The following is a 15,369-nucleotide window of genomic DNA, read 5'->3' as shown; positions in this document are numbered from 1 at the left end:
GGAAAGATACAGCATAGCCGTCAAGCAGTCGGTTGGGAAAGATATGTCGGTCGGGAAAGGGCTTTCCCGTCTGGACTTTCCCCAACAGACCTGATTGGTCGGCAGTAGTCTTTCCCGACCGACTGTGTGTTGACGAAAGCTATTTTCTGAACCAACTTGGCTACTGGGAATATAGTGTTGTGGTGTAGTGACACCACGGGGTCCTGTTCATCCAGAGGCAACGCCACCGCTCACTGTTCATCCACCCCCCCTCCCCGCAACGCTCACTGTTCATCCAATCGATCGGCTTCAGTTAGCAGCAGTAGCGAAGTAATCGCTCGATCGGGTTCAGTTAACAGCCATCGATCGATCGCTCGGGTTCATTAACGCGTAGCCTGTAGTGCAATTGCTCGGGTTCAGTTAGAGCCCAACGCCTCGCTCGGGTTCATTTAGAGCCAATGCCTCGCACACACGCAAGTACGTGTATGAGAGAAATGTGCATCGCTCGGCCCCCGACCTCCCACCGTAACCGGGAACTCCCTGAAATTTTCCTCCCCCTCGCTTCTACCACGGTATTTTCCGTCATGGATGGTCCAAAGAATTTCATGCAGCTACGTCTCCGGCCCGCTCAGGACAAAAAGCCCATTTTCTTCATGAATTTTTGTCATAAAAGTAGGAGCCCACCACATCTATGATGATACCGGGTTTTGTAACAATTATCGTCATAGAAGTGTCATATGTATGACAGAAAAAAATTTCGTTACGGATGTGTCTTTTTTTGTAGTGGTGGTAGCATATTTTAGTTAGCAGCAACTCCACCACCAAGCGAACAACGCACATATCTATGCTTCCGCATGTCTACGTGTACATAGCTTAATGCAAGGTTTTCATGGCATAGCTCACACATCAGACCAAGTGATCTTGAAAACTCCAATCTCCTCCTTGAGCCCCAGCGCCTTCCACATGGCCGGTGACATGTCTACGTCGTTGTATGGGCATGGTGGCTCGAAGTTGTGCTCAGCATCGCAGCCGTACACCGAGTCGCACTCGTCGACGACCTTGGCCAGCACGGCACGCCCGTTCCCGTTGATGCGGATCATCTTGTTGCACCTGCGCTTGCCGTCCAGGCGCAACCACCCCGTGGACAGCGCCACCACCAGCTCAGTGTCCTTGTGGAAGGGGTTGTCGCAGAACGATTTGCCGTCGCCGTCTCCACCTCGTGCGAAACTTTTCAGAGTTAGGATCGCCGGCGTGTCGGACGACACCGGGGGCGAGCACCTGAATTGCGGGTAGCAGTGACCGTCTTTATAGCAGACCGAGCCGTGATCCCTGTTGCAGTCGCCAGATTGGCCATGCAAGAAGGCACTGATGTGGCACCTGCCGCGGCGGTGTCTTGTCTCTGTAGTAACGTTCGCGCTGCTGCCCACGGACACGGAGACGCCATGGACGGGGAGGTGTGACAGGAACATCACGAGAGCAAACATAGCTAGTAGTATCCTCAAATTAGCCATGTCCTTGAGGTACTCACGTTGCTTGCAAATCTGCAATTTGTGCTTGTGCATTTGTGAGGATATATTGGTTGATCCATGTTCTTTATATAGGGCCCAAGCCCCAAGGAACATCAACTGCTCATGTAACTGGGTACGCTAATTCAGTCTCACTTCTTCGGTTTTGTAACCCAGAGATGGTTGATGTTCTGCAACCTTCGGGCTTGTAACATTTGGGCATGCAACATATACTTTTAAACAACCGTCTCTTCTTTAGTGAATGAACTTCTGGCATGGAGCTTCCATTAATAGTCGAGGTGGACATGCGTGAACATCCGAGTGAATGACATGCACAGTGAAGTAGTGTTACTAACTAGCTGAGACTATCTGGATCAGGAGTAATGTACATTTCCTACTTGTATTATATCTGGGGGATGGAAGCCGCCAAGACTATGGTCTAGCTCGGTAACATCAAAATAACATAAAGACAGATTGAATTGTTACAAATATAACTCACTTGTGATTAACCTTCTATCTAATTTTGCTAGTAATTTTCTATTTGGTGTCACTCAAAGCGCGTTCTAATTCCAGCAGCTACCTTCCACACCCTTCTCCATACCAGGTGTTATTTTTGGGACGCACCGGAAGAAATGGTTTTTGGAAAAACTCGAAAATCTCGATTTTAAACCGCCCAAAAAATTCAAATGAATTTTGAATTCTATTTTATTGGATATAAATATAAGTATGTAACCTGTAAAAAACATCAAATATGATAGATCATGCCCCGGTGGGAAATATCCTTTAGTTCCTAGGTGTATATATACACCTCACATAGAAATTAATAATATTAAGTCACAAAAGTTTGGATGTTTCTTTTACAATAAACTTGACTTTCTTTTGCACTAATTCAGTCTATTTCTTCGGTTTTGCAACCAACAGATGGTTGGTGTTCTGCAACCTTCGGGCTTGTAACATTTGGGTGTGCAACAAATATTTTTAAACAACCACCTTCTTTGTTTCAGTGAATGGGATTCTGGCATGGAGCTTCCATTAATAGTCATCTGTCTACATCCGAGTGAATGAAATTGACGGGAAAGTAGTGCAACTAACTAACTAGTTTAGACTATCCGTATGAGTGACAGACGTTTCCAAATTTCTTATATTATATATGGGATGTATTCCGCCAAGATTAAGGTGTAGCTCGGCAACATCAAAGTAATACACCATCGGATTAAATTATCACAAATGTAACTCACTAGAGTTTACCTTTGTATCTAATTCCCTTGCAATTTGTTGTTTCGTGGTACTCAAAGCACTTTTTAATTTCATCAGCTCCCTCCACATCGTTTAGGGTTCTCTTTTTTCTCAATACCGGTGTTTCTTTCCAGGAGGCGCTGAAAGAACCGGTTCTTGGAACAACTCAGAAATCATCGAGTTTTACCGCCCGGAGAATTCAATGTTTTTGTGCATAAATAGTGAAATATATGTCTATGACCTGCATAACATCACATATGCTAGTGTGTGTGTGGGTACTCAGTCATATATGCAAGGTCTTGTTTAACTAAAAATTGATGTATTTGCCAATTTAATTTCATATTGTACCTAGACTGGGCAAATACATAAATCTCGAAAAATATTAAATACACGTAAATAATACATATATGTATATATAGCACTGAAACAGGGTAGTTAGATAAATAAATCAAGGAAAATATTGTATACATGTAAATGATAAATATAGCAACAAAACAGGACAAATACATAAAGTTGAGAAAATATCAAATAGAAGCGAGTGGTAGCTTATTTTAATTAGTAGCAACTCCACCACCCAGAGAATAACGCACATATCTATGCTTCCGCATGTCTGCGTGTACATAGCTTAATGCAAGGTTTTCATGGCATAGCTCACACATCAGACCAAGTGATCTTGAAAACTCCAATCTCCTCCTTGAGCCCCAGCGCCTTCCACACGGCCGGTGACGCGTCTACGTCGTTGTATGGGCACGGTAGCTCGAAGTTGTGCTCGGCGTCGCAGCCGTACACCGAGTCGCATCATCGACGACCTTGGCCAGCACGGCACGCGCGTTCCCGTTGATGCGGATCATCTTGTTGCACCTGCGCTTGCCGTCCAGGCGCAGCCACCCCGTGGACAGGGCCACCACCAGCTCGGTGTCCTTGTGGAAGCGGTTGTTGCAGAACGATTTGCTGCCGCTGTCTCCACCTCGTGCGAAACTGTCCAGAGTTAGGATCACCGGCGTGTCGGCCGACGCCGGGGGCGAGCACCTGAATTGCGGGTAGCAGTGACCGTCTTTACAGCAGACCGAGCCGTGATCCCTGTTGCAGTCGCCGGATTTGCCATGCACGAAGCCATTGATGTGGCACCTGCCGCGGTGGTGGCTTGTCTCTGTAGTAACGTTCGTGCTGCTGCCCACGGACACGGAGACGCCATGGACGCGGAGGTGTGACAGGAACATCACGAGAGCAAACATAGCTAGTATTATCTTCAAATTAGCCATGTCCGTGAGGTACTCACATTGCTTGCAAATCTGCAATTTGTGCTTGTTCATTTGTGAGGATATATTGGTTGATCCATGTTCTTTATATAGGGCCCAAGCCCCAAGGAACATCAACTTCTCATGTAACCGGGTACGCTAATTCAGTCTCATTTCTTCGGTTTTGTAACCCAGAGATGGTAGATGTTCTGCAACCTTCGGGCTTATAACACTTGGGCATGCAACATATACTTTTAAACAACCGTCTCTTCTTTATTTTAGTGAAAGAACTTTTGGCATGGAGCTTCCATTAATAGTTGAGGTGGAGACATGCGTGAACATCCGAGTGAATGACATGCACAATGAAGTAGTGTAATTAACTAGTTGAGACTATCTGTATCAAGAGTGATGTACGTTTCCTACTTGTATTATATCTAGGTCTAGCTCGATAACATCAAAATAATATAAAGACATGTTGAATTGTTACAAATGTAACTCACTTGTGATTAACCTTATATCTAATTTTGCTTGTAATTTTCTATTTGGTATTACTCAAAGCGCTTTGTAATTCCAGCAGCTACCTTCCACGCCCTTCTCCATACCAAGTGTTCTTTTTTGAGGCACCGGAACAATCATTTTTCGGAAAAAATCAGAAATCTTGGTGTTTTACCGCCCAAAGAATTCAAGTGAATTTTGAATTCTATTTTATTGGGTACATATATAAGTATGTAACCTGTAAATCATCAAATATGGTAGAGCATATCCCGGTGGGAAATACCCTTTAGTTTCCTGGTTGTATATACACCTCATATTTAAAATAATAATAATAATGATAATAATAATAATAATAAGTCACAAATGTTTTGAATTTTTTTCAATAAACTTGACTTCCTTTTGCACTAATTCAGTCTCATTCTTCGGTTTTGCAACCAACAGATGGTTGGTGTTCTACAACCTTCGGGATTGTAACATTTGGGTGTGCAACAAATATTTTTAAACAACCGCCTTCTTTGTTTCAGTGAATGGAATTTTGGCATGGAGCTTCCATTAATAGCGTTTGTGAACATCCGAGTGAATGAAATTCATAGGAAATTAGTGCAACTAATTAACTAGATTAGACTATCTGTATGAGTGACATACATTTCCTAATTTCTTATATTATATCTAGGAGGGAATCTGCCAAGATTAAGGTGTAGCCTGGCAAGATCTTGGGTTTTCACCCGGCGAATGTCCGAGCTCCAAAACAATGCTTCTAAGAAAGCCATTGTCAGTTACAACCAATGAAGACCTGACCTTGGATTTACACCTTGGAAATCATTGCCCGATACTTGAGGAGCGCCACCAGGAATGCAATCCACCTATGTTGCCACCCCCGCTTGCCAATGCTGCTGCTGCAAGTCGCCAAACACCCGACACACAGGGTTAACCTGTGTCGCGTTGTCTTCAACACAACTAGTACCCCCGCTGCCAATACCAACCTCATATCACAACCACCATGATTTTCCACCTCTGTTAGTTTCATGAAAATCTATATTAAGACATTCCCACCGTACTGACAAGAAGGTGAAGCTTCGCGCCTCGCCCGAATGAAGCCACTCTGGCTGATGATACGGGCGGGTGCGGCCGCATCGATTTCGCTATAGATATTCAGTAGCGCCCTGTGCCAAACTGCGGAAATCTCATAGAGGAAGACTGGAACTCGATGGCGGACAAATCGAGGAGGCAGACTTGAAGCACATCGATGCCTTGGTGCTCGGGGAACAGCAGAGCCAAACCCTCTTTATTCTTAGAAGCACACCAGTAGGCCCTGAGAGTGGAGCTGGGCCCTGGCTACCCAGGACCTAAGCCCGGGCTATGTGAAAAATTCCCAACTGCTATATATATTTTGCATTGGCCTGGGGTTCAGCCCAATCAAAGGATGCCCAAAGCATGGATAGGTTGGCTCACCGGTGGAAACGCATAAACTAACTCCTCCACTGTTAGAGTACGTAATGGGCCTAATGGCCTGGACTGACGGTATAGCCCGTTAATCTTAGGGTTAATTAGAGATAAGTATCGCTTGCTTAGGGGTCAAGTAAACCTCTCTATATAAAGAGAGGAGATGTATCAATCTAATCAAGCAAGAATTAAGAAGGAAATCCCTTCCATCTTTCCCGGCCGTGGGAAAAAGGCCCCCGGCCGGCCCTCTCGCGCCCTCCTTCTAGCAGCGCCATAACAATTTGGTATCAACTAGCTTCGGTTCAATCAAGTCTTCACCGCCTCCCAACTCGTCTATTCCGCTGACGGTCACCTCGTCGCCTCCGGCGACCACCACGATCGTCGCCCCCCTCCTTCCCATGTTGGGATCCTCCATCGCGCCCGCTCCCGCCGTCCTCACCCCGGAGGAGGTGTCCGGGGCGCTGTGGGACCTAACCCAGGTGGTCCAGGAGATCCGCCTGTTCTTGACCGGGTCCTATGGGCCACACCCGGCTGCGCCGCCGTGGCAGCCGCTGCACCAAGCGGCCTCTGCCGCGCTCGTCGGGCCGCTGCAGCTGGCGCCTACCGCCCCGCCCTGGCTGCAGTTGCAGCCGTCGCTCCTGGCGGTCTCCGTCGCGCCCGGCGAACCATCGTAGCAGCCGCTGCCCCAGGGCGTCCCCGCCGGACTCGCCGGGCCGCTAAAGCAGCCGCTGTAGCTGCCATCCACCACCACCACCGCCCTGCCCTGGCTACAGTGGCAGCCGCTGCTCCTGGCGGCCTCCACCATGCCCTGCGCTCCGCTGCAGCAGCCATCGCCGGTCAACTCCGGCCTCGCATCGACTGCGCCAGCGGGAGTCTCAATCCACCAGATCAAGTTCCCGTCGTCGCCATTACCGCTTCCCTAGGTAGTCCCCATCCAGCAGATCAAGTTCCCGCCGTTGCTATCACCGCTTCCGGCTTGGATCACTACCCGCCATGTGTCGGCGGCGGTGAGGCTGCAGGCTGCTGCGCGCGGCCTCCTAGCGCGTCGGCCTGTGCGGGAGATGTGTGGTTGATACGTCTCCAATGTATCTATAATTTTTGATTGCTCCATGCTATTATATTATCTATTTTGGATGTTAATGGGCTTTATTTTACACTTTTATATCATTTTTGGGACTAACCTACTAATCGGAGGCCCTGCCCAAATTGCTGTTTTTTGCCTATTTTAGGGTTTCGAAGAAAAGGAATATCAAACGGAGTCCAAATGGAATGAAACCTTCGGGAACGTGATTTTCTCAACAAACGTGATCTAGGAGATTTGGAGCGGCCGTAAAGAAACAAGGGAGGAAGGCAGGAGGAAGGGGCACGCCCTCCACCCTCGTGGGCCCTCTGTTGCTCCACCGACGTACTTCTTCCTCCTATATATATCCACGTACCCCCCAAACATCCAGGAGCACCACAAAAACCTAATTCCACCGCCGTAACCTTCTCTACTCGAGAGATCCCATCTCGGGGCCTTTTCCGGAACTCCGCCAGAGGGGGCATTGATCACGGAGGGCCTCTACATCAACTCCATGGCCTCTCCGGTGATGTGCGATTAGTTTACTTCAGACCTACGGGTCCATAGTTATTAGCTAGATGGCTTCTTCTCTCTCTTTGGATCTCAATACAAAGTTCCCCTCGATTTTCTTGGAGATCTATTCGATGTAATCTTCTTTTGCGGTGTGTTTTTCGAGATCTGATGAATTGTGGGTTTATGATCCAGATTATCTATGAACAATATTTGATTCTCCTTTGAATTCTTTTATGTATGATTGGTTTATCTTTGCAAGTCTCTTCAAATTATCAGTTTGGTTTGGCCTACTAGATTGATCTTTCTTGCAATGGGAGAAGTGCTTAGCTTTGGGTTCAATCTTGCGGTGTTCGATCCCAGTGACAGAAAGGTAACCAATACGAATTGTATTGTTGCCATCGAGGATAAAAAGATGGGGTTTATATCATATTGCATGAGTTTATCCCTCTACATCATGTCATCTTCCTTAAAGCGTTACTCTGTTCTCTTGAACTTAGTACTCTAGATGCATGCTTGATAGCGGTCGATGTGTGGAGTAATAGTAGTAGATGCAGGCAGGAGTCGGTGTACTTGTCTCGGACGTGATGCCTATATATATGATCATACCTAGATATTCTCATAACTATGCTCAATTCTATCAATTGCTCGAGAGTAATTCGTTTACCCACCGTAATACTTATGCTCTTGAGAGAAGCCACTAGTGAAACCTATGCCCCCCGGGTCTATCTTCCATCATATTAATCTTCCAATACTTAGTTATTTCTTTTGCCTTTTATTTTACTTTGCATCTTTATCATAAAATACCAAAAATGTTATCTTATCATATCTATCAGATCTCACTATCGTAAGTGACCGAGAAGGGCTTGGCAACCCCTTTATCGCGTTGGTTGCCAGGTTCTTATTTGTTTGTGTAGGTGCGTGGGACTTGAGCGTGATCTCCTACTGGATTGATACCTTGGTTCTCAAAAACTGAGGGAAATACTTACGTTGCTTTGCTGCATCACCCTTTCCACTTCAAGGGAAAACCAACGCAGTGCTCAAGAGGTAGCAAGAAGGATTTCTGGCGCCGTTGCCGGGGAGATTCGCGCCAAGTCAATTCAAGATTTGACTCCCACAACGAGGCATTTCTGGCACCATTACCAAGTCAAAATATACCAAGTACCCATCACAAACTCTTATCCCTCGCATTAGATTATTTGCCATTTGCCTCTCGTTTTCCTCTCCCCCACTTCACCCTTGCCGTTTTTATTCGCCCTCTCTTCCTCCCTCCCTCTCTTTCCGTTCCCCTTCTCTTTCCCTATTTGCCTCGTTTACCCATTCCTTGTTTAGTTGTGTGTTGGATTTCTTGCCTTGTCATTATGGCTAGTACTTTATGTACTCCTTTGTCTCCCGAGAATGAAGTTCTTAATTTTAAACAAAGGGAGGGAGAAAATCTAAAAGATGCTTGGTACAGAATTTGCAATGCTCAAAATAAATCTACTAGGAAGCAATCTACTACCGTTCTTCTTCGCAATTTTTATGTAGGTATCACTCCTTGGAATAGATATATTCTTGATGCCATTATCGGAGGAAATTTCTTGGGTAGCCATAATTTTGATTCTTATAATGCTATGATAGATTTGTTTGGCCCACCACCTCTTTTGGTTAATGGAACTATGTTAACTTTGGAACATGTGATGCAAAGGCTTGAAATTATTGAGAATAAAGTTGCTACCGTAGGGTTGATTGAGAATTTGGATAAAAATATCCACAACCAAATTACCCAATATGGATCTAAAGTGGGAGTTACTTTGAATTTTTTTTAAGGAAAAGGAACCCATAGTTAAAGAAAGAATAGATCAAGATTCTACTAGAATCGATAAACTTGAGGGAATTATCACCAACTTGGGATCCGCTTTTTCTTCCGTTACAAATACTCTAAATCCTCCTACTAAAATTGCCAAGCTTGTTTATGTTCCTAAAAATAAGGGTGAATCCTCTAGTAAGTCAACCGCGGATTTAAAACCAATAAGTGTTCATCCTAATCTTTTTGCTATCATTAAGGAACCGTTTGCTACAAATGATTTTCTTGATTTTGTGCCTAGGAGTTTGATAATTAATAAAAAGGAAGAAACTACTAAGAATTATAAGTGTCTCATTGAAGAATTACCTACCAAAGATGGCAATACCTAGATCTATCTTCGCTTTTATGCCTAGCTAGGGGCGTTAAATGATAGCGCTTGTTGGGAGGAAACCCAATTTTATTTTTATTCCTTGCTTTTGCTCCTATTTAGTAATAAATAATTTATCTAGCCTCTGTTTTCGTTGTGTTTTTTGTGTTTAATTAGTGTTTGTGCCAAGTAGAACCGTTGGGAAGACTTGGGGAAAGTCTTTTTGATCTTGCTGTAGAAAACAGAAACTTTAGCACTCACGAGAACTGCTGCCATTTTTATTTGGAAGGTGATATTTAGTTAATTATTTTTGAAGATGATTAATAGATAAATTCCTCACGTCCAGCAATTTATTTTAGAATTTTTGGGGTTCAAGAACTTGCCTTAGCTACAGATTACTTCAGACTGTTCTGTTTTTGTTAGATTCTGTTTTTCTTGTGTTGTTTGCTTATTTTGATGAATCTATGGCTAGTAAAAGAGTTTATAAACCATAGAGAAGTTGGAATACAGTAGGTTTAACACCAATATAAATAAATAATGAGTTCATTACAGTACCTTGCAGTGGTGTCTTGTTTTCTTCCGCTAACGGAGCTCACGAGATTTTCTATTTTGAGTTTTGCGTTGTGAAGTTTTCAAGTTTTGGGTAAAGATTTGATGGATTATGGAACAAAGAGTGGAAAGAGCCTAAGCTTGGGGATGCCCATGGCACCCCAAGGTAAAATTCAAGGACACCAAAAATCCTAAGCTTGGGGATGCCCCGGAAGGCATCCCCTCTTTCGTCTTCGTCTATCGGTAACTTTACTTGGAGCTATATTTTTATTCACCACATGATATGTGTTTTTCTTGGAGCGTCTTGTATGATTTGAGTCTTTGCTTTTTAGTTTACCACAATCATCCTTGCTGTACACACCTTTTGAGAGAGACTCACATGAATTGAAATTTATTAGAATACTCTAGGTGCTTCACTTATATCTTTTGAGCTATATAGTTTTTTGCTCAAGTGCTTCACTTATATCTTTTAGAGCACGGTGGTGGATTTGTTTTATAGAAACAATTGTTATCTCATGCTTCACTTATATTATTTTGAGAGTCCTCTAGAACAACATTGCATTAATAAAAACTTTCATATAAGTGCGTTGAATACTATGAAAAGTTTGATACTTGATAATTGTTTTGAGATATGAAGATGGTGATATTAGAGTCATGATAGTTGAGTAGTTGTGAATTTGAGAAATACTTGTGTTGAAGTTTGTGATTCCCGTAGCATGCACGTATGGTGAACCGTTATGTGATGAAGTCGGAGCATGATTTATTTATTGATTGTCTTCCTTATGAGTGGCGGTCGGGGAGGAGCGATGGTCTTTTCCTACCAATCTATCCCCCTAGGAGCATGCGCGTAATAATTTGCTTTGATATATTGTAGATTTTTGCAGTAAGTATGTGAGTTCTTTATGACTAATGTTGAGTCCATGGATTATACACACTCTCGCCCTTCCACCATTGCTAGCCTCTCTAGTATCACGCAACTTTCGTCGGTACCATAAACCCACCATATACCTTCCTCAAAACAGTCACCATACCTACCTATTATGGCATTTCCATAGCCATTCCGAGATATATTTCCATGCAACTTTCCATCGTTCCGTTATTATGACACGTTTCATCATTTTCATATTGCTTGCATGATCATGTAGTTGACATCGTATTTGTGGCAAGGCCACCGTTCATAATTCTTTCATACATGGCACTCATGCATCATTGCACATCCCGGTACACCGCCGGAGGCATTCACATAGAGTCATATTTTGTTCTAAGTATTGAGTTGTAATTCTTGAGTTGTAAGTAAATAAAGTGTGATGATCATTATTATTAGAGCATTGTCCCAAGTGAGGAAAGGATGATGGAGACTATGATTCCCCCACAAGTCGGGATGAGACTCCGGACGAAAAAAAGGAGGCCAAAGAAAAAAAAAGAGAAAGAAGGACCAAATAAAAAATGAGAGAATAAGAGAGAAGGGACAATGTTACTATCCTTTTTCCACACTTGTGCTTCAAAGTAGCACCATGTTCTTCATATAGAGAGTCTCCTATGATATCACTTTCATATACTAGTGGGAATTTTTCATTATAGAACTTGGCTTGTATATTCCAATGACGGGCTTCCTCAAAATTGCCCTAGGTCTTCGTGAGCAAGCAAGTTGGATGCACACCCACTTAGTTTCTTTTGTTGAGCTTTCATACAGTTATAGCTCTAGTGCATCCGTTGCATGGCAATCCCTACTCACTCACATTGATATCTATTGATGGGCATCTACATAGCCCGTTGATACGCCTAGTTGATGTGAGACTATCTTCTCCTTTTTTTGTCTTCTCCACAACCACCATTTTATTCCACATATAGTGCTATATCCATGGCTCACGCTCATATATTGCGTGAAGATTGAAAAAGTTTGGGAACATCAAAAGTATGAAACAATTGCTTGGCTTGTCATCGGGGTTGTGCATGATTTAAATATTTTGTGTGGTGAACATAGAGCATAGCCAGACTATATGATTTTGTATGGATAACTTTCTTTGGCCATGTTATTTTGAGAAGACATAATTGCTTAGTTAGTATGCTTGAAGTATTATTATTTTTATGTCAATATTAAACTTTTATCTTGAATCTTATGGATCTGAACATTCATGCCACAATAAAGAAAAATTACATTGAGAAATATGTTAGAAAGCATTCCACATCAAAAATTCTTCTTTTAGCATTTACCTACTCGAGGACGAGCTGGAATTAAGCTTGGGGATGCTTGATACATCTCCAATGTATCTATAATTTTTGATTGCTCCATGATATTATATTGTCTATTTTGGATGTTAATGGGCTTTATTTTACACTTTTATATCATTTTTGGGACTAACCTACTAATCGTTGGCCCAGCCTAAATTGTTGTTTTTTTGCCTATTTTAGGGTTTTGAAGAAAAGGAATATCAAATGGAGTCCAAACGGAATGAAACCTTCGGGGACGTGATTTTCTCAACAAACGTGATCCAGGAGACTTGGACTGGCCGTCAAGAAACTAGGGAGGAAGGCAGGGGGCAGGGGGGTAGGCATGCCCTCCACCCTCGTGGGCTCTCCGTTGCTCCACCGACATACTTCTTCCGCCTATATATATATATATATCCACGTACCCCCAAACATCCAGGAGCACCACGAAAACATAATTCCACCTTTGCAACCTTCTGTACTCGAGAGATCCCATCTCGGGGCCTTTTCTGGAGCTCCGCCAGAGGGGGCATTGATCACAGAGGGCCTCTACATCGACTCCATGGCCTCTCCGGTGATTTGTGAGTAGTTTACTTCAGACCTACCGGTCCATAGTTATTATCTAGATGGCTTCTTCTATCTCTTTGGATCTCAATACAAAGTTCTCCTCGATTTTCTTGGAGATCTATTCGACGTAATTATCTTTTGCGGTGTGTTTGTCGAGATCCGATGAATTGTGGGTTTATGATCTGGATTATCTATGAACAATATTTGATTCTCCTCTAAATTCTTTTATGTATGATCGGTTTATCTTTGCAAGTCTCTTCAAATTATCAGTTTGGTATGGCCTACTAGATTGATCTTTCTTGCAATGGAGAAGTGCTTAGCTTTGGGTTCAATCTTGCGGTGTTCGATCCCAGTGACAGAAAGGGAACCGATACGTATTGTATTGTTGCCATCGAGGATAAAAAGATGGGGTTTATATCATATTGCATGAGTTTATCCCTCTACATCATGTCATCTTCCTTAAAGCCTTACTCTGTTCTCTTGAACTTAATACTATAGATGCGTGCTGAATAGCAGTCGATGTGTGGAGTAATAGTAGTAGATGCAGGCAGGAGTCGGTCTACTTGTCTCGGACATGATGCCTATATACATGATCATACCTAGATATTCTCATAACTATGCTCAATTCTATCAATTGCTCGACAGTAATTCATTTACCCACCGTAATACTTATGCTCTTGAGAGAAGCCACTAGTGAAACCTATGGCCCCCGGGTCTATATTCCATCATATTAATCTTTCAGTACTTAGTTATTTCTTTTGCCTTTTATTTTAGTTTGTATCTTTATCATAAAAATACCAAAAATATTATCTTATCATATCTATCAGATCTCACTCTCGTAAGTGATCGAGAAGGGCTTGGTAACCCCTTTATCGCGTGGGACTTGAGCGTGATCTCCTACTGGATTGATACCTTGGTTCTCCAAAACAAAGGAAAATACTTATGCTGCTTTACTGCATCACCCTTTCCTCTTCAGGCCTTGTTTGACAGCAAGGGATTGTGGAGGTTTTGGGAGGAGAGGATTCCAGGGGATTTGGTGAATCCCCCTCTTCCACACTATCCCCTTGAAACCTCAAATCCCCCTCTAGCCACACATACTTCAAATCCTCCTCTGTACAAAACAACGTTTGATAGGAAGGGATTGCCATATTGAATTAAAATAGTGTAAAATAGTTAAAAATCTAATCTTGCAACAGTTCTTCACATGAACAACATAATTCTATTGACTTGGAATCAATATATCATCACATACACATAACAACATCATATTCTCTCACATCAGCATGACTTAGAACCAAAAATGTCTCATAGGTTCTCGGCATTCACAAGTCCCAGGCAAGACATGCATACATGCTGAGAATACATAACCATGCTGATCTATTTATGCAACATAGAGAAAAGCATCACTTGATATTCCGCAATGATTGTTGGAAGAGAGTACATGACAGGAGCATAAATTCCAACTACAAGTCAGCAGTAGCGCAAACACAAAAGCAACCGAGGAGACTCTCAAACAGATGATTTCGAGGGGCCTTGCAAACGTCTCCTTCTGCCTCAGCTTGTTCCACTTCTCAATCTGGTTCAGTAGGACCTGGAGGATACCAAAATTCGTCTCAGCAAACAAAGATACTTTTCCCTTGCATAAACAACAACAATCAGGTATATTTCAAGGAATATTAAGAGCACAAAATACAAAATTAAAAAGAGAACAAAGGCAAGATTTGTTCAACTTCAGAGGCTGTAGACTGTTTGCAAAGGGAAAATTACAATGAAGAAATAGTATGAATTATTTCATGGCCTTGTTAGAGCTACATTAAGAGGTACAGAACTACTTTTAGATTAAATTAAATTGTAATAAACACAAAAGCAAGAAGAATCTGATGTGACACGCAAGATGCAACTTGATGGGCCAAAGATGGATGGACCAGTCAGGTCACCTGGTGGCTGGTGAGATACCACAAGATCTCTGTATTTATAATCAGACGATTTCTAGTGGCTGGATGGATGAACAGACGATTTCTAGTACTACTATAGATAAACAAGGAAACTTGCTAGAAACATCATCATTGTTTCTTTATTGCCAAACAAGTTCAGTGTCGTTGGCTACAGTGATTTGCATATGACCGCATTCACAATTCAGAGCAAAGGTTGCATAACAGACCAAACCAAGATGAACTAACAAACCTAACGATTTCCATGGTAAAAACAAATGGTTCAAAACACAATGCCACTTGACTTGACTCCATCATGTAACTACTAGCACAATCTAATAAGTACTCGACGACGAGCCAGCCAACAACAATTAAAAGTAGCTATGAATTGTCACACAGCTCTGAATCTTGATCCCCCCATAACTACATCATGCTCTAAATCTTGAGTTCTTGACATGTAGCACAAAGAAGAAGGGGTTGCAGAAGATTGTTACC

The 15,369-nt window shown here is 42.9% G+C and overlaps 1 protein-coding gene and 1 pseudogene across 1 annotated transcript; both read right to left on the bottom strand.

Annotated features, from left to right (window-relative positions):
- Window positions 1–878: 878 nt before the first annotated feature.
- Window positions 879–1,490, bottom strand: LOC119298144 (putative ripening-related protein 4). The gene has a single exon (XM_037575651.1). The coding sequence runs from the start codon at window positions 1,488–1,490 to the stop codon at window positions 879–881; it is 612 nt and encodes a 203-aa protein (XP_037431548.1).
- A 1,881-nt stretch (window positions 1,491–3,371) lies between these two features.
- On the bottom strand, window positions 3,372–3,982 carry LOC119298683 (annotated as a pseudogene).
- Between the last annotated feature and the right edge of the window lie 11,387 nt (window positions 3,983–15,369).

Source organism: Triticum dicoccoides, chromosome 5A (genome assembly GCF_002162155.2).
Source record: "Triticum dicoccoides isolate Atlit2015 ecotype Zavitan chromosome 5A, WEW_v2.0, whole genome shotgun sequence".
NCBI classification, from domain to species: domain Eukaryota; kingdom Viridiplantae; phylum Streptophyta; class Magnoliopsida; order Poales; family Poaceae; genus Triticum; species Triticum dicoccoides.
The sequence above is the reverse complement of the archived record's forward strand: the minus strand, read 5'-3'. Positions and strand labels throughout refer to the sequence as shown.